Raw genomic sequence first — 23,665 nt, forward strand, 5'->3', positions numbered from 1 at the left:
ATTGTGTCTGAAACCTGCGCCTCGCTGCCTGGTTGCTATCGATTGGCGGCCATTGCGTTTCCGCATCCGCTGGATCAGAGCTGGCTTAACCGTCATAATGGTCGGGTCCTGATTTTCCAGGTGTCATACAACCTGGCCTTGTTGCCACCTTACTGCTGATACATAATCCGTCCAAACAAGGCAACAGACTCTTTGGATACAAGTGGATTTCTGCTTTGATGAAACTGCTGTTTTTTAAAGGTGTAGCCTTTAGGATGTGCTGATTGAATTAGTTTTGTTTCTCTTGCAAATTGTGATATAGACTTCATGGGAATTACAATGGGTATGTGCGGCTCCAAGGAGGATAATCCCAAGAATAGGACATTCCATCTTCAGACGTGTCTGGAACACGAAGGTGGAATCAACTGCATGGCCCTCTCCGAGGACGGATCAGTCCTGGCCACGGGGAGCGAAGACCGCACCGCGCGGCTCTGGAGCACGAAGACGGAACGCTGCGAATGCATTGGGATCCTAACCGGGCACGAAGACTACATAAACTGCATCCTAATCGAGGAGAATTTCGTTGTAACGGGCTCCGCGGACAAATCCCTCCGAAAATGGGACATGTCGTCATGTGAATGCGTCCTGATATTCCGCGGACACAACTCCCTCCTAAATCGAATTATATGTAACGGGGATTTCATCTTCAGCAGTAGCTACGACAGGACTGCCCGCTGCTGGGACTTTGAATCTGGGGAGTGTATAAGGGTCTTCAACGGTCACAAGCGTGGCGTCTACCCGCTAGTATTCATACCAGGGGAGGACGACGTGCGCGAAGACAGTTTGGAGTTGGACGCATCTCGAGACGTCCTGATCACGGGTTCGGCAGATTTCACGGCCAAGTCCTGGTCCTTTGAGACGGGGAAGTGCTTAGTGACGTATAGGGGCCACACGGGGTCTGTGACCTGTATGGCCACGGACCCGGCGGGCAAGGTACTTTTTACGGGCTCCTGTGATGGGACGGTCCGCAGTTGGGATATATCAGACGGGGAAGAACTAAAGGTATTCGAGGGTCATCAAAATGCTGTGATTTGTATGCAGGTAAGAGTTTAAGGATGTTTACATTTCTGTGCGCCGCCCGATATACTTCGCCCTTGCTTTTTAATGCAGGAACGAAACAGTGACTAATCTTTTGAATGTTTCTTTTGTGTCGTCATTTCCTCTCCAGGTAAGCACGTATTTTTCTTGGGCAAACCGATACGTTTAGCCATCGTGGTTTGGCAACAAAAGAGTCTAAGGTGTAGTTCGTTTGCGTTTAAATGCCAGTGTGTTCCCCAGCTAAACGAAAAAAGCCATCGCAGTCGTGCAGAAACTGGACATGCCGGCGCTCAGAGCCAGTGGAAAAGAATATGCTGTTTCAACAGGTCGTGTCCTTTCTAGATTTATATGCCATGACTAAAGTGTCGTCATTTCGATCAGATAGCTGATGTTTGCTTCGTTGAAATCACTCATATCTCATCATTACCGTATAATGAAAAAGGAATGGTTCAGCGGATATGCTATATCATTATTAACTTCTGTATAGTATACATTTATCGTGTAAATCACTAAACATCCTCTTAAAGATTTTTAACCGATTTGCCCACGCCTGTATAGTGGGCAGGCTATATGGAAAAGTCTCATATTGTATTTAGTGCCTATCAATGACTTATCTTTATGTTTATGAGGGGTTGTCAGTGGAACTTGTTGCATTTGACAAATGGTAATAAACCATTAAAAGAACAGAAGGGGTGTATATTGCATTTGTGTGTTTCATCACTCAGGGTTCACACCAGAGGAGTGTTTTGATTTGACATCTGACATATAATGTTGTCTCAGTGTAACACATTTGCTTTGCCACCACAGCCGACGCTTTATCAACAAAGTTACAGAGTCAATACCTTGTTTGCCTGATGTCTGTATTCAAATTAGTCTTGTTTTGACTTCACTGCGGGTGACCTGTGATGCGAAGTAAACATTAGGAAAACAAAGAAAAAACATAAACGATATAAAATTTGCCCCGAGGGGGAATATATTTCCCCGAGGCCGGGTTTATCTGGCAAAGCTGGGAATGAGTTCGGGAGCGAAATGCTCTTCCCGTGTGTGGAGGAGGTGGAATATACAACCGTTCTAACTTGTCTACCTTTTTCAACATGCTTTACTTTGCTATTCAGGAGGAACATGTGTTTGTTTTCAAATTTCTGGTAAAATCTAACAAAATTGTTTTAACACCGATAATTTATGCCTGGGAAAGCATATGTTTAAACAGTTGAAACTGGTCAATAATTTCTTGTGTGCGTTTGACGTCACTGTCTCCAAGCGGTGGTTGACTCAAAACAACTGAACCAATATGAATTTTTACTCGCTCTATGAGATCGCCCAGCATGCAGCATTTTATTTCCTAGGTAATGATATTACACAGGGGGACTAATGGTGGGTTTCCTCCAATGAAAGCACCAGGCAATAGGTGTATCAGTGGCATGGCCTATATTAAATTTCTGGTGCAGTTTCTGTATCGTACCCAATGAAAACCGTGTCTTTGGGTACAACTTTTAGTATGACTTAATACGTTGGGAGCCTTTCGGCACAATATTTGGTATCGTACTCTACGGAACGGTCTTTAGCTTCCTAATCGAAAAAGACTGTCCACAACTTCTTCAAAGACACAGTAAAAATATATTTAAGGAACTTTTTTATGTAGCGCATGAATACATTATTAGAGAATGGTGTGCAAGGCATAGCGCCATACCCAGTTCACAGTATTTAATCACAGCGAACTAAGAAGGAAAACATTCAAGCAAATGCCGGGCTGACCTGCTTCGTATTCGTCAGCATGCAGTGCCAGTGCGTGACTGCTGCAATGTGTCACCTGTTGTACGGGCCCTGTACAGTGCAGGTCACTCCCCTCACTCGACCCGGAGAATCGTGGTGACCAAATCGTGGTGCCTGTGGTCAACACATTTGGCTTATATTTTTTCAATCTTGAATCCAATGCGGCTCTGCCCCAAAATGGCATGAATGAGCGGGAGTCGATGAACGTTTTTCACTTGCTGCAGCACTTTCTTTTTTCCAACTACTAACAGCACTTCAAATTAAAAACCATTGCAAAAATGATAACTTTATTCACTCTATTCTAACACCAACGCTACAGGTCTCCATCACTTTGTCCCTTCATGTACTTGTACCAGGAATTGATTTTGATATCTACAATGCAATCAACAAATTGTAGGAACTAATGGACGTTGCTGTTACCGGGCAACAACATACGGTTGACATTGTAATCAGTTTCATTGTCGGTGTTTTCTGTGCATGATTACTTAAGCATAACGCACCGATTGGCCATAAATAAGTGTAAGTGATGTTAGTATGGTTACTGAAAGTGTTGGTAGTTCCGAGGTTGAGCATGGAGAAATTTGAATACTTAAAACATTCCAGCGCCCGGTCAAAAAAAGGATGATTCTTTTTGTGATTTTATTATCGGAGGGACCGGTTCCCAAGTAGATAATTTCTAAATACGATATTATATGCCCCTGTTAAGCGTACTGAAATACAGTCAATTGACCGTGTTATTTCATGTATACGTCCTTTTCAAATTGATTTGAGGTTAGTAGTCATGACAACCGATACCTGCCGATTAATAAATCACGACCTTTTTGTTTTAGATGAGAAACCAGGCCTTTTTCATATGCGCGTCCGCGTCCGTGTGCCGGTGAACACATCCGGTGGTATAAACACGATATTGGTAAAACAATGATTAAAGACGAAATTGACAACCTGTCAACCTGCAGAATTATGGATTTACAGCAGTTGATGTTGAGATGTTAACATTGTTTTCTTTCCCACCAATGTCAGGCTGCTGTGATGATCTTCTTACATTTCGTCCCTGTTACCGAAACTATTTTTCATATTAAGCATTTCTTTCGAATGCGAGGCCACGTCTGCGGACCGGTGATGGCGGAGACTATAGATCCGGTTGGAGTACATGTAGAACGTAGAAAGCGGAATATCGGTTAAAACCCAGGTTTAACGCAGGAAATTGACTACCTGACTCGTGATTTGTTGACACTGGTGTTTCCACTCAAAACGTAAGTTGGTCCAACAGTGTTGGACCACAGAGAATAAAACTGAAATAATATTCTAAACATAAAGTATCGAATTCCACCTATTATCATAGTCTAAAGTATGTCAACGGTCTTTCAATATACGGTGGCCTCGGGGCAAAACATACGATACCTGTTATAGAAATATTGGTCTGTGAACTCCCGCGACAGAACACTGTACGTCCTCTTGCGGGGGCGTCGCGTGCGTAAATCCGCTAAAGGTGGTTTAATACTGCAGGGAGTGCCCATCTCAAGGTCAAGCTCAATATAGCTGTTTAGAGAGAACTTATCCCTGCTTTCTGGTAAGACTTTGACCCGGCCAAAATACCAATTTTGGACAAATCCAAGATCGTTGATGCTAGGATGCGTGGACGGCCTTTTTTACTAGAAGGAACAGGAAGCGGTTGTTGTCTAGCTTTTAATTAAAATTGAATTTTTTTAATTTGACCGAAGTCACAAGCAAACTTATCGAATTAGGATTGGAATTAACTGCCCGAACCGACTCCCTAACTACTGGCGGACTAGATCGTCTCTGATGGCAGTAACAAGTATTACAGTCTTTATACCGGATTCCAGTCTTACGACCTAGAAGTAAAACCATATATTTCTAATAAACATATCGCTTTAATAGCTTTAACTTCAGGTTTGTTGTGAACTCAGTTGATTTTAATTTTCAAAAACCTGGTGCCGGGATCATGATATTGATCGACGAAAAGCCAGCGTGTGAAGTGCAATTAAGGCTATAGTATTTGCCTAATGGTCGCCATGGCATCCTGTAGCAGTTGCTCGAATGTTGAGTTCGCATCGACGTGCGCGTTGTTGCTCAACAAGTGTCCGGCCGCTTGTGATTACTTCACCTGTTACGATGTACATGTATGTGTAGGTTGCATTGCACGGGGGTCAACAAGTTGCTAGGTGCACTTCAACTCCAGTGTTGCAGCGTCTTGGTCGTCCAGGTCGTTACTTAAGTACATGTACATGTACTACCAAAGCCTTTTTAAAGATGATGGTTGAAAAGTGATGTGAAAAACTGCGTGGTTGCCCCGTTTTGACGTTACATGTACACGCTACGCTTACTAATGTAGGCGATACAAATTCGAAGATTATGCTGGAACTCAGGACAACAAAACCCCTGGGAAAACCTTGAACGTTAAAAATGAGAGTTATTTCTTGGTATAGCCATGTCTACTCGATTTGACTTGGAAGGTTAAGAGGCTACCTTTGGAAGTGGAGGATGTATAATGTCAAATAAGCCAACATTGTCAAACTTGAACATTCTCATCAGCTTTTGCCGATCCTATACGAGATAAATTGTTGTTAGGCAATGTTTATTCCCCAAGTGGGACGTCCAACAGTTAATTTGACGCGTGTCTCTACGCCTAACCATATCTACCCGGACGTTACCAGTGCGACGACCGTTTGTTTTTATATATTTATCTAGCAACCAGGGTGATATTGAATTGCTACTTTGGTTATTGATGGTGTGATTAGAACCAGTGTCACCGTAATGTAGAATTCATTAATTAGATATGTCCGTTAAAGGGACAATACCAAAAGTTATTGCTTGTTGTTGAAATAAGAGGAAATGTCAGTTGTGGCTGCTTGATTTATGAAAAATATAGATTTATTGGTTGTGTCAGTTGTTTGTAAGAACTAAACATTTGACATGTAACCATAAGAGTATTTTTTCAAGACTGAGAACATCCAGTCTCCGAGGCAATCATCGAAACGCCAGGATGCACACAAAGAACGATATACGCAACGTTTGGAAACACTGCCGTCAGACACGAGTCTGCCACGGTCTTAAAAAAATACTAAATAAATGACTTAAGCAACTCTTCTTCGCCTTTTCGACCTTTTTTACAAATCTCAGTAGATTCATTGCTTGATAAATGTAAAATATGATTGATACAAAAGATCTCTGTACATCGAATCCCGGTCAGTCCATTCTGATGTTTCCGTATTTCATGGATCGGTACGAAACATACGTGTTTTAAGCTACGTAACCAATCGTTTCAACGGAAAAGCCACATTAGGGGAGGTGGCGGTGGTACATATGTACTTTATTTTCGTGTGGTATTTTTGTACATCAAAATACACTGTAAAGGTGTGTACAGTTCTAGTAATGCCATGGCATTTACCTGCTGGGACTTTTCCTCTGCGTCATATCAAGAAATCTAAGACTGCCCACGTTTTCCCAAAAGTACCCGAATAAATAAAACTCAAATATTATGTATTGATTGCTTATGTACAAATAGCACCAATGATGTCGACAAGAACTATAAATATATTTTAGAGATTTATCGGTAATCTTCACACTCTAGCTTCGATTATTGATTTCCCTTTATTTGAAGTCTCGATATCACTGTCGATTTCACTTTGTTAGTTGTTATAGATTCTTCAGGCTGCTTAAGAACAGCTCACAATGATTTGGTAGTGTACTCATTGGAGTTGTTTGAGCTAGAAAATCGGTGCCTTAAGAAAACTGTTGATGTCGATACACCTTCAGCTTCACTTGGTAGGACTGTGATCATCCGTGTCAAATCGATTTACCGTTTACGGTAATAGAGAGGGGTCGATTGAATTCGGTTAGCAATAGACCCGTCGAAATCCTTTGTTGCTGGTGAAATTGAGGGGTTTCAGGAGTGTATCACACACACCTTTCTAAAATTCGTTTGAGGGAAGATTCAGCGTGTCTATTCGTAACCGTTGTATTCATTCGACTGGGCACCGTGTTATCGATTCTGTGTTGCTCAAGAACTGTTCTAAAAAATGTTATTCAATTTCGGGTATAAATCGTAAGATATCGAACTTTAGAGAAACCAGACTAGTCTGGTTACTCTAAGATCTAACTGATGCTGTTTGACCAAGAACATGAGTTACTCAAGAAAGCTTGTTATGTCGAGACACCGCCAATTGCACTTGGTAAAGTTGTGCTCGAGGCTGATAAAACTTAGAATAGCTTGGTTTCGAACTTGTGCGCTTGCGAACAAGTTAAACGATCGAATATGGAAAATGAACTCCTGTCATTTTCACCCGTAATACCCGTCCTCCGAACCCTGGAGGTGTCTCGATCAATCAGAACTCCAATAATTGCAGAATATACATATACATGTAAGTACAAGATCTCATCGGTACTGGTATATCGGCATACCCTCTCTTTACTTAAACAATACCGTTTTTCGATTAAAATTTAGGTTAACGTTTTTTTAGTCAGACACACATAATCTCTTTGTTTAGTTTCTCTTAATTGTTTCCTGAGGAATAATACTTTCGGCTGGCATTTCGGAAGGAAATAAATTATTAATAAATTTTACTTGCCACAACTTTAGCATTTTTAAGAAATGATTGGGCCTTATTTGAACACACTCGGATATCAATTGTTTTTAATAGTAATACTAGTTGCACCCCCCCCCCCCCCCGCGGATTTTCTATGTTCGCCAACTACCAGCGTCACTGCTGTAGACATGCCTTGCCACATGTCGTGTGCACTACCTGACGAACTTGAAAATGACAACGAATTACCAGTATAACCAGGATGTACATTCATACCAAGCCATGGAATCGCAAACATCTAAAAATCGTTAACGAAATTTCGACAGTGAACATTTTAACAAAGAAATAGAATAAATATTTACCAACGTACAAAAACCCACGGATTTCATTCAAATATATGTCAGCGCTATAGTTTATGATGCTTCAAGCTATCGTCTGCCTCCAAATAATATTGATTCCTCATTAAAAACGATAGTATTCCTTACCTTTCATTGTCAGTTATAACATAACGCAATTGTTAACTCCGCAGAATCCTGATCAGGGCTATGAGGTGTAATAGCTACATTGTTACACCAAACAGCTCTGTTTTGAGGGCTTTTCGAACGTTTTATTTTCGCCAACAAATTTTGAATACTCAATTAATTTTTACGACATTCTGTACAAATGTAAGATTGTAATCTGCCTTTTTTTGGATTTCTTTTGCGTCCATTCTTGTTGTGGTGTTGAATTTCGCTGTGGTTGGACGTCAGTTGGACCGGGAGGAAGACACCTTTTCACGAAAACGTATTACGACTACAGAAAACAAAAACTAATTCTTTTACGCTAACTGCCACGACCACTGGAAGACAAAATACTGATCAACTTATGACTGTGACAAAGAACACGTCACCAGTATCTGTTAATGCTTTGTATCTAAGGACTAAAAGGTCACCAAATGAATATTCGATCTCATGTTCTTGATTTTTCCCACGGTTACAAAGCCGTTAGGTTTGTCGATGTCGGTGTTGGTCTTTTCGTAAATATAGCATAGCGCTTGATGACTATGGATTTTTAGCTTTGGCCGTATGGCCATCAAGTCCATTTTGCCGATGCCAAATATTTTCAATAGTTTGGATGGATAAGAATTATCACAACAAAACCTGACTTCTCTGCGATTTTAGAGAGCGAAGGAGTTGTACGTTCCACAAAATGGAGTTGAAAGAATTTCTCCTTAGTGACCTCCCTTGGAAGTTTGGTCGGAAGTTCATGATCACTTCCATCATTCTGTTTGATTCACTCAGCAAATTAATATTGTTTTTGTTGTGGCAGATGATCGAGATGACCATTCAACCATCTGATGTACCTTTGCTTTTATACTTCTAGGTTGTGAATAAAATTATGTACACAGGGAGCTCAGACCACACTGGCCGGTCCTGGGTGACGGAGTTCGGTGATTGCACTAGGATATACCGGGGACACAAACACACCGTCAGTACTATCAGATTCCACGACGGTTTTAGTAAGTACACAAGGATACTGTGATTGATTACATATCAAATCCCACTTCTGTCCTTACTAAAAGATGTATATATACAATTGATTTTGAAATTTTGAGTCAACTGAATGTAAAAAAACATTCAAAAGCAATTTGGTAAGACTGAAAATCATATTGTATATTTGGAAGTCGTGCAGGCATATAAGTAAACAGTAGTCAGCACTCTTGTTACCGCACTCACATGCGAAGACTTTCAATGCAGTGATAGAGCAAATTCGGAAGTTCACAAGTCACTTTTTTCAACGCAGAGCGACATAGCTTTTTAATCTTAGATCTGAAGCCTAGGCTTTTCAAACCACATAATGCATCCTTGCATGTAGATTCAGCCCAATATCCAGGCTGACACGGATCGATATCAAGATAGCGGTCATTTCGTGTTTGAATGAGATCATAAGTTTTATCGTTTATCACCTTACACTCGACATTTTCCAGTTAAAGGCCTTCGCCGTCTGTTTGCTTGGTAATTGTTTCCATGATATGGTCATTTTGCCAATTGCAGAAAAAATACACCTATCTAACTTGTAGCATGTTCTTCTATGATAATGCATGTGCACACACGTTCTAAATCAACATGCAACTATCGGATGCACGCATCGTGCTCTACTTTTCTAGTACCTTCATGACTTAGTGTATACACACAACGCTTTCGTGCATTATCATTGTTATTGAATATGCACGTCGCCTTGTGTAAGATAAGCACACTAGATTATACGGGAGGCGCAGACAATACAATGATCATACATTGTAAATGCGTAGGCCTTTAAGCTTGTGTTCGTGCTGGTCAAGCAAGACTTTCTCCCTTTGCGATGCACATTTCTTTTCATGTGCTTGTTACTTTCGTTGCAAGAGTTTAGCCAAAGGTTTCAGTTCAGGTAACTGGGATTCTATAAAGAGACGGATAGCAGACACCTTCGTAATTTTCGAAGCTCAGTGCAGCCTGGTAAAACCACGCGCCTCCTTGCGAGATCTCGTGATATTTCGGTGGTCGATCGCTCCGGTCAACGTAGCGACAACCCAACCTTGCCTCAGGAATTGGTGGAGGCCCAATGAGTTGGGACGAGGCTGAGCGAAATGCACTAGAAATACATTTTAAACGGAAATGCTATGGAAAACCGTCACATTTTGCCATTTGATTAAAAGCATGTTAAAATTGGTTCGTTCAAGCAGGCGTGAATTTCGCATTTTGTAGGATTATATAATTCTTAAATCGGTAGTTACTCTGACTGTTAACCTTTGGTGCATGTCAGTTTTTTTCATAGAACCTTTCAAGCACGTCTTCAGCATAGAGATCAATTGAAGCACGCGCATACATGTGCATACCAGCAAGGATACTAGGAGGAATGAATAAAGTGCTAAGACTAGTCTTTATTGATTATTAACACTAGTCACAACACGCCAAGTCTCGACGTCAGTTCACCATTCTTATCTGTTTTTTATCTGCCTGCATAGTTGAGATGTATGATTTTTGATATTGTACATTGAATATTGCCATGCATTCATTTCCACGCTATGGTTTGACAAATTTGCTTGATTTCCGAGATTTAAAGGACAGCTACTCTAAGAACGCGAATATACGGTCCGTTGCACGATCTTGGCCGGTTAAAACTTCGTTGTCGAAATGACTCTTCAAACGGTTACTATCCTTTAAAAGAGTTACGTGTTTACAATGCTAAATAGTCATCCTTTGCGATAAAGGCAGCATTTCCTTTGCAGTATTACATCTGTCTGGTATGAATAATGGTTTGAAATCTACATGAATATTCGTTGAAGACTGTATACTGTACAAACTTATTTTATCTGGTGAACTGATATTGATTTCCACGGCTGTACACGACAAGCTACAAGCTACCTTACATTCGTGGTTTTAGAGTTATCAGTTGGTCTTGTTTCGTTGCATGTAAAGTTTGCTTCTTTTGCAGTTTTCACAGGCTGTGGTGATGCATTTGCCCGCTGTTTTGACGCTAAGTCCGGAGCTGTCAAGCGCACTTTCAAAGGCCACGATTCCGCCATCAATTGCATTCAGGTCTATTTATAGCTACGAATCACATTGCGTAACGTCACTGGTAGTGCATGATGGGAAGACGGTTGGGAAATGAATTGAACTGCTCATGAGTTGTGCCAACCTGACTCTTTTTTTGTACATCTCTGCTGTTTTTATGCCGAATTAACCTAATAGTAATGTCAGAGAGACATATGCCATTTCTGTATTCTACACATGTATTTCAAAGATTTTAGCAAATAATGGCTTAGAGCAATATTATACCTTTTTCTCAAAACATATCTGACAGCAACACTATAATGTCAGTGTCAATGTCATATTCCATTAATTTTAGACATAATATATTGCTTGGTCAATTCTGATGTTTCATCATTTAAAAATAACCCACTGAAAAACAAATAATGGAGTAAACCCTTTTAGGAGGAGGCACACTTTTTGCAGTTCTAGCCATTCTCAACCGCTTTTCATACACTTTAGCATTCGTAGATCAAGCACTATTTTGCACTTTTTTATTTCCTCCAAACCTGAGAGATGGGACAGACCTTGATCAGAACGAGGACTCTGGCTGTGGCACGTGGCACGGCTTTTATTATGACGGAAAAGGGACACATCCATTGAGCAATGCAATGTCTGCATCAATAAGGTTATGAAATCATCATCATCACATCATCAGATGTTTATTATGAAAGACTTTTCGATGACAAAAATGGTGAAACAATAAGTGCTCAAGAAATTAAATGTGTAATTGAACTGCCCATGTATTCTGGTCCATAAGCATGTCTCATCTCAGGGTTCAACACAGTGCATGCACACCAACCCATCAATAGCATTAAACCATTCCTAAATTTCCCATATTTTCTTTTTTGAAGTCTACACAACATGCGGTGATGGAATAGCGAGGTGTCATGACGCAAAGAGTGGCGCGCTCAAGAGAAAATTCAACGGCCACGAACTCTCAGTCAACTGTCAACAGGTAGTCCACTGAAACACGTGACTTGCACGTCATTAGAAACATGATTAGCATATGATCACACACGTGACTGAGTGAAGTTTAACCTTGACCTTACACGTTTCGCTTGTTCATTGATTCTTGAGTGGTGGCTTTGGATTTAGTTAACAATGATGCTTAGCCGCTTTAACATGTTAAATGATAGGTGTTGAAATGTATTTTGCCATTTTAGTTGCCAATATAAGTTCTCTTGAATTTGTGACTGCTGTAAAATTGGCGAATTTTTATATTGGAAACATTGAATATAAAATAGTTAAGTGCGTTTAACACCTATTCAGTGAGCCCAGTCCATGCAGTGTGCCAAATTGCTCCTCTCCTGAGTATTGTTTAAAGCTGGCCGAAATTAAATTTACTGGGGTATCTGTAACGCTAGATTTATGTCTCAAGGGAGACTCCTTAAAACTGACAAGCATGCATAAAAATCCTTACGGCCAAATTAGAAAACACAAACGCCCGACCACCAAACGACCAACTGCACTTGCAACATGACAGACACCCAGCGACAGGTCTCACTTGACTACATAAACAACAAGTTCATTGACGAGACCGGTCAAGGTCTTGTGAAAAGAAAAAAATGAAAAATGTTACGAGCGGGTTCGAACTCGGAACCCTCGCCACCTGATCCTTACCGTCTTACCTACTAAGCCATGAAGCCGTTGTTGTAGACGAACATATTTTTCAGTTATTGATTTCACGTACAAACTTGACAGAAAGGAATCTTTTGTGCCATTCGTACTATATTCAGTTTCAAAATTGGCCTTTAAAATTTGCCCTTTTACAAATTTGGAAAAGTGAATTCATAAGATACATTATCAGGAGATGAACATGACACCCTGTGATGATTACAGGAGCACGCAGCTATTTTTCGAGTTTTAAAGATGCAAAACAATTTCCCGCTTTGCTAGTATTAAAACCATGTGTGTATTGAGGAGCTGTCTGATGAGGTGGCATTTGATAGTCGCTCGATGTCGCAATGGCCACTTATAGTAAGACATATCTGTGCTCCACATCCAGTGCTCTGTTGGTGAATACGGTAGCGACACTGCGGCCTGCTGGTAGTTTATCATATCTTAGGGCGTTAGCAACATGGCAGACTGGTGGTTCAAATCATGGCGGACGGGCGTTAGTGATTTATAACTTAGCCGTTAGGGTTTTTGTGCGTGCATGTCAGCTTGAATAATACCTGACAAAAGACGCTGCGCACCGACCAACCGGCGCCCAGCCGAGTGCGCAACAGCCAAATGCTCGTACAAACCACTCATCTGGACAACTTTTTTCATAAATTCATTTTACGTATTACACCGTAGGTTAAAAATGACATCAGTGGTGGTGTAATATGTGAAATCTGCCCCATCCATTGTGAGAATGCCAGTTAAACATGTTAAAACTAAATAATTCTAAGCGCCATGTATTATTTAGAACGTATTAGTCGATACTCTGACGCACGTAACATTCATACTGGTTTAGCACCATGTCCGGAGGTATAAACAATGTACATATGGTAGCCATGATGATTCTTGATTAGAAACATCGTGATAATGTTTTTTGTGTCGCATGTCTCCTTGAGCGGACAGAGTCAGATTGTAAAATTGTGACTATGGAAAACATAGATCGTGAAAGAATTACAAGGGTCTTTACAGATCATTTCCTTAGGTACCAAAATGTAGCAAGCAAAGGTTGAAATTACCTCCAAATATTTCAAAAAAACGAAATAATTGAAAATGCAAACGCAAATGTTGGCTATTCATGGATATACACTTTTTTTATGGGCGAGTAAGTACAATATTACTGTAAAATCTCCTCTGCCTCGTCCAAGATCAGTGGTCAGAAATACACGTATTCTCAATGATGAAGCCACAGACCCCATCATCAGCGGCCATACTGTTTAATTGTATAGTTGTGTGTTCTTGGCAAATGCTAGTGTTCTGAAATCTCTCCGTGGCATAAGATTATAGGTAGGCTTCGCAAACCTTACGGACGACGAAGTACAACGTACGAATTCCCTTGCATTATCATGCACGTATGTGGTTCGTGATACTTATACCAAAAGTATAGGAACCAGAGAAGTATTTATTAGTTGTCGACAAACTAAATTCACCATGGCTCATCGTTGGTATGCGGAAACAAACCTGCCTTCTTCATTCATTGGGGCAACGCGAAGGACGAGGCATAAGTGAGTTTACAGTAATAGATAAACTTTTCGAATAGTTTTTGTCGACCCTTATGTTCAGTTCCTCACAATGCAAGCTTCATAGTAGTAGATAGTTTGTTCGTTTTTTTTGTCAATACATTAAAGTTCTCAGATATAGTGTGTACCTAGTACATGTGCAGTGAAATGTTAACTGTTGTATATATGATTCCACTAAGTGCGTTTCCTGCTGCGGTCAATGCGAGTGGCTCAGCTACATGAACGTTTGGCCCCTGCATGTAAATGGTCATGCAAGTCATTCGCGAGAGTGGTTGGTTTGAAGCGAAGGTATCATCAAGTATCAGCGGCACAAGCCGGTAACTTTTGATTACCAGCAAGTGCTCGCGAGGAGCACATTTTGCCGCGATGGCGACGGTAGTGGGAAAATGCTGTCAGTATTATCTTTCTTTTAACATGTTCAAGGTTGTGTTCAGGTTCCAGCAGTCCTTGTATCATCATTATCCCGTGTGTAGATGTTTTTGCTGCCTCAATATGAAAAGGTTAATGGCTTCACATTGACGTTTACAACAGCCTGATGTTGTCCAGAGAGTAAAATTCGTTCACTTTGGCGCGGAATGTTGGGCACCAGGGGGTCGGTTTCGAATATAGCTTTTGTGACTAAGAGGCTTGAAGTTTGCCTCTGCCTATTATCGTCGTTGTACGAGCTGACTAAGTTTGATCGATGGTTTTTTTTGTCAAAAAGAAAAGACGAAATTTCGTAATGTTGCGGGGCATTACTTAGGCCAAACGGTAATAGATGTTGCATGTGCATTACTCAGTCAAACGATGAGATACATTGTAACTAAACCACCTGTTTTTCTATTCTGCAGATTGTGGAAGAAAGGTTGTTTACCGGCTCCCACGATTGTTCTCTCCGAGTTTGGGATATGTCTGGTATCAAGGACGACTCCATCGGTCTTGTTGAGCGAGAGAGGGAGAAGGAAAAGGACAAGGAGAAAATCAAGGAAATCGAAATGCTGAGCGGGATGCCGCAGGTCGATGGAAATCAAAATGGCTTACAAAATGGCGTTCAAAATGGCGTTCAAAATAGCGTACAAAACGGCGTGCAAAATGGCGATGCAAAGATTATGATTGACGATCCTTTTTGTAGTGTTAAGAGTAATGGAGACACTGAGCACATGATCGCACAGGAACCACATGATCAGACAAGAATCGACCGAGAGTTTATTGACATGGTGTAACGCGCATGCGTAGATGGGCTTGAACTGTAGAGGCACTTCGGAATGTTCGGTGCCAAGTGCATCCGAAAATGTGTTATGTAGTGCATTTGATCAATAATGGCTTCAAATCTCCATACCAGTGGTCATTCTGTAAGAACCAAAATTACTTCTGTCTGACGTCGTCATCATTATCCATCAAAACATGAAGTCTTACCAAAATATCACCCTGTGATTGATTCAGTCCCCAGCAGTGCAGGGCAAGCAGGCAGGACGGCATCTGATTGGTCGATACAGCATAAGATTTCCCAAAATTGCTTGAAGAAAGTGGTGATTGCATAACTTGGTGCAATGGTCAAGGACATAAATAAGATAAGCTCCGTCCAGCGATAGACAAAAATTTTGATTATTTTCTGAAATTCTTGATATTGATGTGCAAACCGCACGCGCTGTGTATTCAATCTAGAGATGCCCTTCGATAACTTGAATATGTGATAATGAAGCATTACTCTTTGTAAATACAAATGTACAAAATACAAATATGTAAGTAACATGTGCCAGGAAGCATTCTTATTTTATTAATGTTACTATCAATTGTTTGCAGCAACTCTGTACATTTATGTAGATGGTTATTGATGTATAGGAACTACTTTCCAATCACATTGCACCAGCACCGATTGAGGCAAATCTATGAAATAAGGTGGGGCCATTTGATATTGTGAGTCGACCTTTCTTCATCCAATACTCCAAGAAACAAATGTTTGTGAGCATCTGAAAAACATTTTAGTGTTTTTCCGCCAAGACAAATATGTGCACCCCTTGAAGATTTTTCAGCGATATGAAAAGCCTAAAGGTTTATTTTCAGCCTCTCAGAAATCATCAGGAGTCTTTCATTGTATTGAAAAAAACTCGATGGGGTGCATGCATATTTGTACTGATCGAAAAACCTTTTTTTAAGGCAAAAGTTCAGAAAATGTTATATTTAAGATTGTATACAAATCAATGTGCAATTTCCTCGGGATAGATCAGCTACCGTATTGTATCAGCACCTCATGCGTCAAGATGGCCTTACCTGATAATGTGGCAAGAGGATGGATTTCACAGGCCAACACTGAGACAGACACACAGTATGGTGTTAGGGAAAAGGATAGAGACTCGGTACCGCCAACTGGGAGGCAATAAAGCTGACATCATATGTCAACATTATGTCACTAAAGGGTGATGTGAATCATGAACAATCTCAATTATAAGCTAGTACATGTGATAGCTGTATGTACATGTATCTATATAAATAAACTATTGCTCTTAAATGTCTTTCTACACTGTAGTATTAGTAATTTTGAGCAAGAACAAATATTGAAAAAGAACAAGCTGCCAGAGAGTTTTTATAGTTAATTGTTATTTATTATTGTTAACTTGGCCTCAAATGCCTAATGACGAAGTAGAATATTTAAAACATCAATGTGCCAGCTTCCTTCTTCAATTGTTGTTTTTGCATTACTATCAACATGATAAATGGGAGTTATAACCAATTTCTTGCATGCATGCGTACACGTATGTTCTTCTTAGACTTGTACAAAGGTTTGTAATGGAGACCATGATTACTGGGAAGGTGTGACAAAATGATCCAACTGTCCAACTTATATGTTGTAAATATGTAAATTGATTGAATAACCACACCGCTGTCTGGTAAAGATAGTGCCAATGCCTTAAGAGAATAACACACCTTAACGTGAATTTTCAATAGATTTAGCCTAAAACATAAAGATATGGAGGCCCTGTCTTGTCACCTGACACCAAACTAAACAACGACAAATGATTGGTGGGCAACATTTTTAATTACATAATAAATTAATTTAATCTTTGGGGAATTTCACCAAAAAGGGTTGGGTTAAAGGTTGACTTACTTTTCTCCTAGAACACACCATGATTTTGTTTTTTTATTCACAGAAGCACCGCCAAATTGTGTTTTGTGTTTGCGTATAACCAGTGAATCCAACAAATATATGCATACATGTACACAATGCACTTTTACACGGCAATCAGGTTTGCAGAAGTGAGAGTTGTGTTTTGATCTTTCTGATCTCATTTCAAAATACCAGAAAGAAAATACTGTATGTACATTTTAAAGATATTTAGTAGGAAATATCGCTGGACATCATTATGCGCCACTGTATAGAAGAGTATTTATCAATTTTGTAGATTAGTGTATGTATAAACATCAGAGACACATCAATGTACATTGTATATATCACATTATCTTGTACACATGAAAAATGTAGTAGATTTGTGTCTGCCATCTCTAGAATTCGCCGAAGCAAACTGCAGTTTGATTGGACCTCTTGCCCCACGTGAGCATTTTGCACCTTTGCGATATCAGGCTAACCAAAAAACACTGTCGGATCATTTTGGTCCCATGGATCTGGCTCATGGATCAAAATATTGTCTTGAAATTTACGATATATCCGTCCCTGATAGATGGAATCACGCTACACCTGTAAGTGTACGAATTACTGCGCAAGAGTTCAACTTCTCAAAAAATCAGTTCTTGAGATTTTCAGATGGAGAGATGATCTTTATTTTTGATTCAACTCTAAAAAACATACTTTTCAACAACTGGTGATTGTAAGTAACTAGTAATTACTAAGCCTTTTTGTTAAGGACTATACTTATTCAGTGACGTTATAATCAGTGTGTACATCACATGTGTAGAGTAGGCCTATCAACTGTAACACAAATAGCCAACATAGAAAACATATCTCTCGTCGTCAGAACTGAACTAACGTTCTTACATGTTCGAAAAAATAATAAAATTTATTAATTTATTTACACTGGTATTATGTTTGGAGATACCAAGAGTTCGAGTGGGTTAACAATGTTTTTAATTGACTTTGCCAAATATGATTCATAATGTATGTTTAGTGTCCTCTCAGTGAAATCTAACTTCGCGCACAAATTGCCTATACATCGGATTAGTACAGTAATGATGGCCTACATTGGGTACAAAAAATCTGCAGGGGCTACTAGCTGCAGACTAGGTCCGAAATTTATAGTCCACGGTGAACCTGTAAGCGTCTTTCAAATGCAATTTTCTCAAAATGGTCAGAATATCATTTCGGAAACTGTTCTGATGTTGTGATATCCTTCCGAAGTTCCGAAAGCCATTTCTAAATCAACACTGCGCATGTGCAAGATGTTGGTCATAATAATGGGTCATCTCAAAATTGCTTGATTCCGTAACAGACCATTTTTGGTCGATTCCTACCACAATTTGTTTTTCAAACTTCTGGCATCACTCAGAAAAGTTAATGCAACGTATCATTGTTCTTTCGTCATTGGAGAGGTGGGAGAATCAGAGAGGATATCATCTGTTAAAGCATCAAGCTAGTTTGAGTGATTCCTTAGGTCTCTGTCAACGATAGCAAATAACTGTGATACAAGCATTTTGTCGCCGAATGACTTTAGACACATTGGGTGATATGAATAAAAATTAGCTAGTGCTTTTACTTCGAATTTGTACAGAAAGGCCTAGTGTAAATGTACATGGAATTGTAGATAAAAAGCATTTGCTAGTCTTTATTCATATCACCCCATAGTCACGTCACGATTCAATTGGTACTTATTATATGTTGTCGCTGCGGAAGTGAAAGTCCCGATTGTGGGCCGCAAAATCTGTGCCGCCCTAAAACTCATACGCAAATGAAGAAAAATATGCCGTCTTTAGCTCCTGTTTATAGTTGAAACGGAATTCCGCGGACTGCTTTTACGGGAGGTTGTTGCGGGATACCTTCGCGGTGAATCATGCGGAAAGTAATTTGCCGGCCTTCTATATCTTCGTCAACCGTGCACGTCATCTACTCGGAGACGAGTGATCAGAATCGTGTAGTACATGTACGTCATGTACATGCCAGTGTACACAAGCAAGATAAACATACAAGATGTGGTACTTCTAGCGGTTTTTTTCAGCGTTTATCGGTGTAACAGGAATCATTATCCCCCAGGCATATTGTTCCACTTTTATTGTTAAGCATATTGATAACTGAAATACATGTAAATTATTTAAAATATCTTTAAGCAGAAGATTTGTAAAGGGGCGGTGTTCCTTTTATATCGAAAAATACTGTTGAGAATATAAGATGAGAAAATAATATTATGTGTCTTACTATATCATGAGGGAACACCAGGCCTACCTTTTCTGGGATAAAGCTGTAGGGAGTGAAACACAATTGGTGTTAAACACACACGTATTGTACTAACAGTGAAGCAGACCTGGCCTGACATGCTGAAGTGATAGACGTAAACCGTTGTCTCCACAGGGGTAGTCTGGGGCCATCCTTTGGTCTCCACAGACGCACACTGGGAAATATTTAGGCCTTGCTGTGAGGGAGTAAGACGAAAGAGAACAGGCTTGGTGTTTTCATTACTCTGCTGCTGATGCACATTTCGTTAGATCTCGATCTCTTGTTTTTTGATATACCTTTGATAATACCACTGATAACAGGATAACTCGGTAGTTTTCACTGTGTGGGCCCAAGTTGACCTCACCAAAAACTTGTGATATTGTTGTAATCTATCATATTCATCGTCTTTTCACTCGAAGCACGAGTCGAGGATTGTATAAAGCTGTACAAAACCATTTATATGACTGTCCTTAGAGTGCAGAAGACAGTACGTAGACTAACTGGCAAAGAGAGAAAGTTGTTGACCTCAGCCTTTTTAGAGGAGAACTGTCCAGGGTTACTTTACCTGATGAACATGTACCATGTATTTCAACGCTTAATTGTACACTAAGACTGTATAACGCACTTTGAATCCTGTATCAAATAAATCGGGTTGATTAACTAAACTGTTTGGTTTATTACCTGCATCTTCTGCGATGACTTTCAAGCTGGTGTAAAACCAGGAGAATCTCGGTAAGATTTGGCGAGATATCGCACATTTTTCTACGTGTAAGTGGGCATGATCAGCCACAATTCACATTTTGTTAATACGCTTACTGTATTAATAGAAGAGAGGGTGGCTCAACTCTCCCTGTGGCCCAGCACTCCCAAGCTTTCCCTACGCGTTCGGCCACGTGTCGGCTCGGCTAGAACTAGATATCGCCGTCGAAAGCCAGTCTAGCTACGCCGGAAAAATTGATTATCGTTGTTACTTTCTGAAAGTAGATGGATTAATTATGTTCACATTTAAAGTCAGTGGTGTTTCGAACTGACCTCAATCAGCGTCACCCGTCTTTAAGCGTGTTAGCAGTCAATCAATGATCCTAAGAGTAGGAGTTTTCGCCCTAAACTATATCTTCAACCCTGTGACGGAGATGAAGCGGCGAAAGTATTTCAATTCCATCTCCAATTAAAACCAACGAGTTCGTCAGCGACACACTTTCTTTTTTTTCATTTGCACAGGACAAAATAATTTTTATTGACAGATGAATTTTTCTCCAGTATAGAAGGAATAAGCATAGAATGCAGTTGACCTACACACATGTCTTTGGTGTTATTAACCCCTAGTGAAATTAAAGTGAAACCCAAACGACGCCCCATACTAATCCAGAGTGCCCACAATTATCATCCAGTTTAGTCTCAATCAGTTTCGACCTGCAATGTTCCTTTTTTGGCTATTTTTCAAGTGTTTCAAGTTAGTTGAAGGTGCATTATGCGTCAAATACGAATAACGGTAGTTGGCAAACACGAAAGACTGAAAACTAGAATCCATGACAGGCTACCATCCATATATCTCCCTGAGTAGCCTATAAATGCGGATGAATCCGAGTTGAAAAAAAATCGTTTATGGAATTTCCTGATTCCAGAACGAAAGTTTGGTCGACAATTCTATGAAGGCTTCTGATTGATAGCTCCGCTATCCATGTTTCCAGCCTCGATCTCTCTACGCCGATTCGAGTAATCGTAGACCCCTGAACCAGGGATTGCATCGTTGGTGTTGTCATTAAAACCTAAGTTTGCCCTGCCTGTACCGCCAACACCGTGACGACGAGAATCTCCCCGCGCAGTACTTCGAGCACGTTGAACGACACTTAAAATTTCCTTTCCCTAACTTAGAGTAGCACTTGTTCACGCAGTCGACGTAATGAAAGGACAGCGACATGGCCGGCTCAAGGATTATTCCTACCACCAGAAGGACGATCTGCAAGAACAAATCAGTGGATTATGAGGTTGTGCGACCCATACATGAAAGTCGATGATATCAAGCATTGAGGAAAACACTTGCATGAAAAAATGGTCTGCATTTTTTTCTCCGACCATTTTATCATCGGCAGTGATTGGGAGAAGACCAAACGTGGTTAATACCACAAGATTTTTTCAGGGGGCCCCAATATATGATATCACCATTCTCATACTTTTTCTGCCCAGTTCCCGGAGATCTCGCAATTTCCACAGATCCCGCGAAATCTCGCGTGGCCATGATGATTGGGCAAGATATCAACCGCTGTGAACAACGACAACTGACTCCTCACACTTGAAACATGTTTATCTCAAGTTGAACTGGATTGTTTCGATTCTCAAAACCATGTCAACGAGGTAAACGAATCAATAGAACTGTCCTTCACGACCTACCATGTCAAACATTACAGTTATTTGCCATTACCGATTTCGACTTATCGACCCCCTTGAAAGCTATTGCTTGGGAGTAGATGTTGTCTTTATTTGCCCTAATTACCCTTTGATTAGGCAGTAATGGTGGAATTGGGAAAATTATGCGAGCGGGATTTCTGTGATGTGATTTACAACTTTGCGGAAATACGTCCGTTTTTGATTGTTGATCACAAATGTAAAGCTCAAATTTTCCATTTTTGATTAGATTTATTATAGAATCGCTGAATGTAAACCACCGCGACCGCGAAAATGTTCATGTTGTAACGTCATCAACGAAAACGGCATCGAAGCGAGCCGTCCGGGCGGGATTAAACCATCAATTTCTAGAAAATGTGCATTTCGATTCGAAAACCTTAACGATTTATGAGAAAGTGACGTAGTCATTTGTCAAAAACAGCTAAAACATTATGTGGTGCAATTTAACACGAGTTACCCTTTAAAAACAATAGACCGTGTATTGAGGCCTGCAATTCTTTTTACTACGAGATACGTGTTAGGGGAAAAAGTAATTAATTAGTCAAATGTGTGAACAAGACCTTTGCACATCAAAAATGTCCCAATTAATCAAACCCGGCGAACGTCTACTGTCTTCCATTGTCTTACTTTACTCTTTAGATGAAGACATTCAAGCAAAATACAGATTGGTCCCGAGGTCCAATCCATCTGGAATGACAAAATGAGCAAATGCGTTTACATCACTCGAGGGAATCGTTCCATTAGGGCAGCTTCAGAACCATGACATCGAGTAATGCTATTACACTCAATTGTACAATAATTAATACATTTGTGTACTAATGCTAAACGTATATAATGTCCAAATCATGGCTTATTTATGGCAAAAATTACAAATGTTATCCACTTCAAATACTCCAGAGGATAAATCTGAAACTGGTTTTGTAGACTGGCTACAGCAATACAACTTCTCCATCAGCACAGGTTTCGCGAAAAAGATATAGTCGATGATACTAGTAGCATAGGAACTAAAACATGGCAATTATTTTAATACTCTTGACTAGTTTCATTGAGCTACATTTACGAGCGAAACCCGAACATGACTATTTGGCCATCGGACAAATCGCTTTCACAACTCATTCTTTCTCTAACTTGAATATGCCGGTTTTGCAAATCCTACGAACGACGAAGTTCGAACTCTGACGGTCTTCTTTCAAAATGGTCTTTAGTGGCTTTGTATCTAAAATCTTAGAATAAACCGTGCAAAATGAATAAAAAAGCATTCAGAAAAGAAAAGTAATCATCGTTCAAATGCTGCAAACGAGGGCAGGCTCCTCATAATATAGGACAAAGTAGTTGTACTCACCAAAACTTTCAAAGCCATTTTTGGTAAATTACAAAACTATCCTAAAGGTTGATCCGTATGTTGCTGGTATCTGCCAAGTGCGTAACACGACTGTCTCTAAATTACTGAAACCCACAATGCCTCATAATGTTGCTGAATAATGTATTTTCCCGAGAACACTCTTCTTGGCTTGGAGAGTTACCATGACAAATTCAATAAAACCTCGTGCCCGGGCTGAACATTGCTAAGTCAAGTTATTTATGTGATTGTTCTACCAATTGTTGCTGAATGTAATCGACACATTCAATTTCAGACACGAGTATCCTCAAAGTATGTAAATTTAGTCATTGGGACGACTGTGATTAAAAAGTGTTAGTGAGATATATCTTGAAACACCTAGCACTAATGGTTAGTACTATAATTATGTAAGATATCTGTGGGGACGCGGTTGGCTC

At 40.1% G+C, this 23,665-nt stretch overlaps 1 protein-coding gene and 1 long non-coding RNA gene across 3 annotated transcripts; one reads left to right on the forward strand and one right to left on the reverse strand.

Annotated features, from left to right (window-relative positions):
- Nucleotides 1-90: 90 nt before the first annotated feature.
- On the forward strand, nt 91-20,428 carry LOC135499295 (WD repeat-containing protein 86-like). 2 transcript variants are annotated; one of them, XM_064789985.1, is made up of 4 exons: nt 91-1,080; nt 8,757-8,892; nt 10,848-10,951; nt 14,955-20,428. In XM_064789985.1, the coding sequence occupies exons 1-4, from the start codon at nt 307-309 to the stop codon at nt 15,324-15,326; spliced, it is 1,386 nt and encodes a 461-aa protein (XP_064646055.1). In that variant the 5' UTR covers nt 91-306; the 3' UTR covers nt 15,327-20,428. The 2 variants fall into 2 exon arrangements, with proteins under 2 accessions (XP_064646055.1, XP_064646056.1); XM_064789986.1 differs by lacking the exon at nt 10,848-10,951 and adding an exon at nt 11,797-11,900.
- A 241-nt stretch (nt 20,429-20,669) lies between these two features.
- LOC135499296 (uncharacterized) lies at nt 20,670-23,400 on the reverse strand. The gene is made up of 2 exons (XR_010449287.1): nt 23,232-23,400; nt 20,670-21,443 (listed from the first exon to the last, which is right to left on the reverse strand). It is a non-coding gene; the product is annotated as an uncharacterized LOC135499296 (long non-coding RNA).
- Between the last annotated feature and the right edge of the window lie 265 nt (nt 23,401-23,665).

This window comes from Lineus longissimus, chromosome 15 (assembly GCF_910592395.1).
Source record: "Lineus longissimus chromosome 15, tnLinLong1.2, whole genome shotgun sequence".
In the NCBI taxonomy this organism is placed as follows: Eukaryota; Metazoa; Nemertea; class Pilidiophora; order Heteronemertea; family Lineidae; genus Lineus; species Lineus longissimus.

What these genes read in the sequence shown, in the direction of transcription:
- LOC135499295 (XM_064789985.1), top strand. Translation starts at nt 307, where the DNA reads ATGGGAATTACAATGGGTATGTGCGGCTCCAAGGAGGATAATCCCAAG. An exon ending in ATGCTGTGATTTGTATGCAG is followed by an intron (nt 1,081 to 8,756) that starts GTAAGAGTTTAA and finishes TTATACTTCTAG; the next exon opens with GTTGTGAATAAAATTATGTA. An exon ending in CCGCCATCAATTGCATTCAG is followed by an intron (nt 10,952 to 14,954) that starts GTCTATTTATAG and finishes TCTATTCTGCAG; the next exon opens with ATTGTGGAAGAAAGGTTGTT.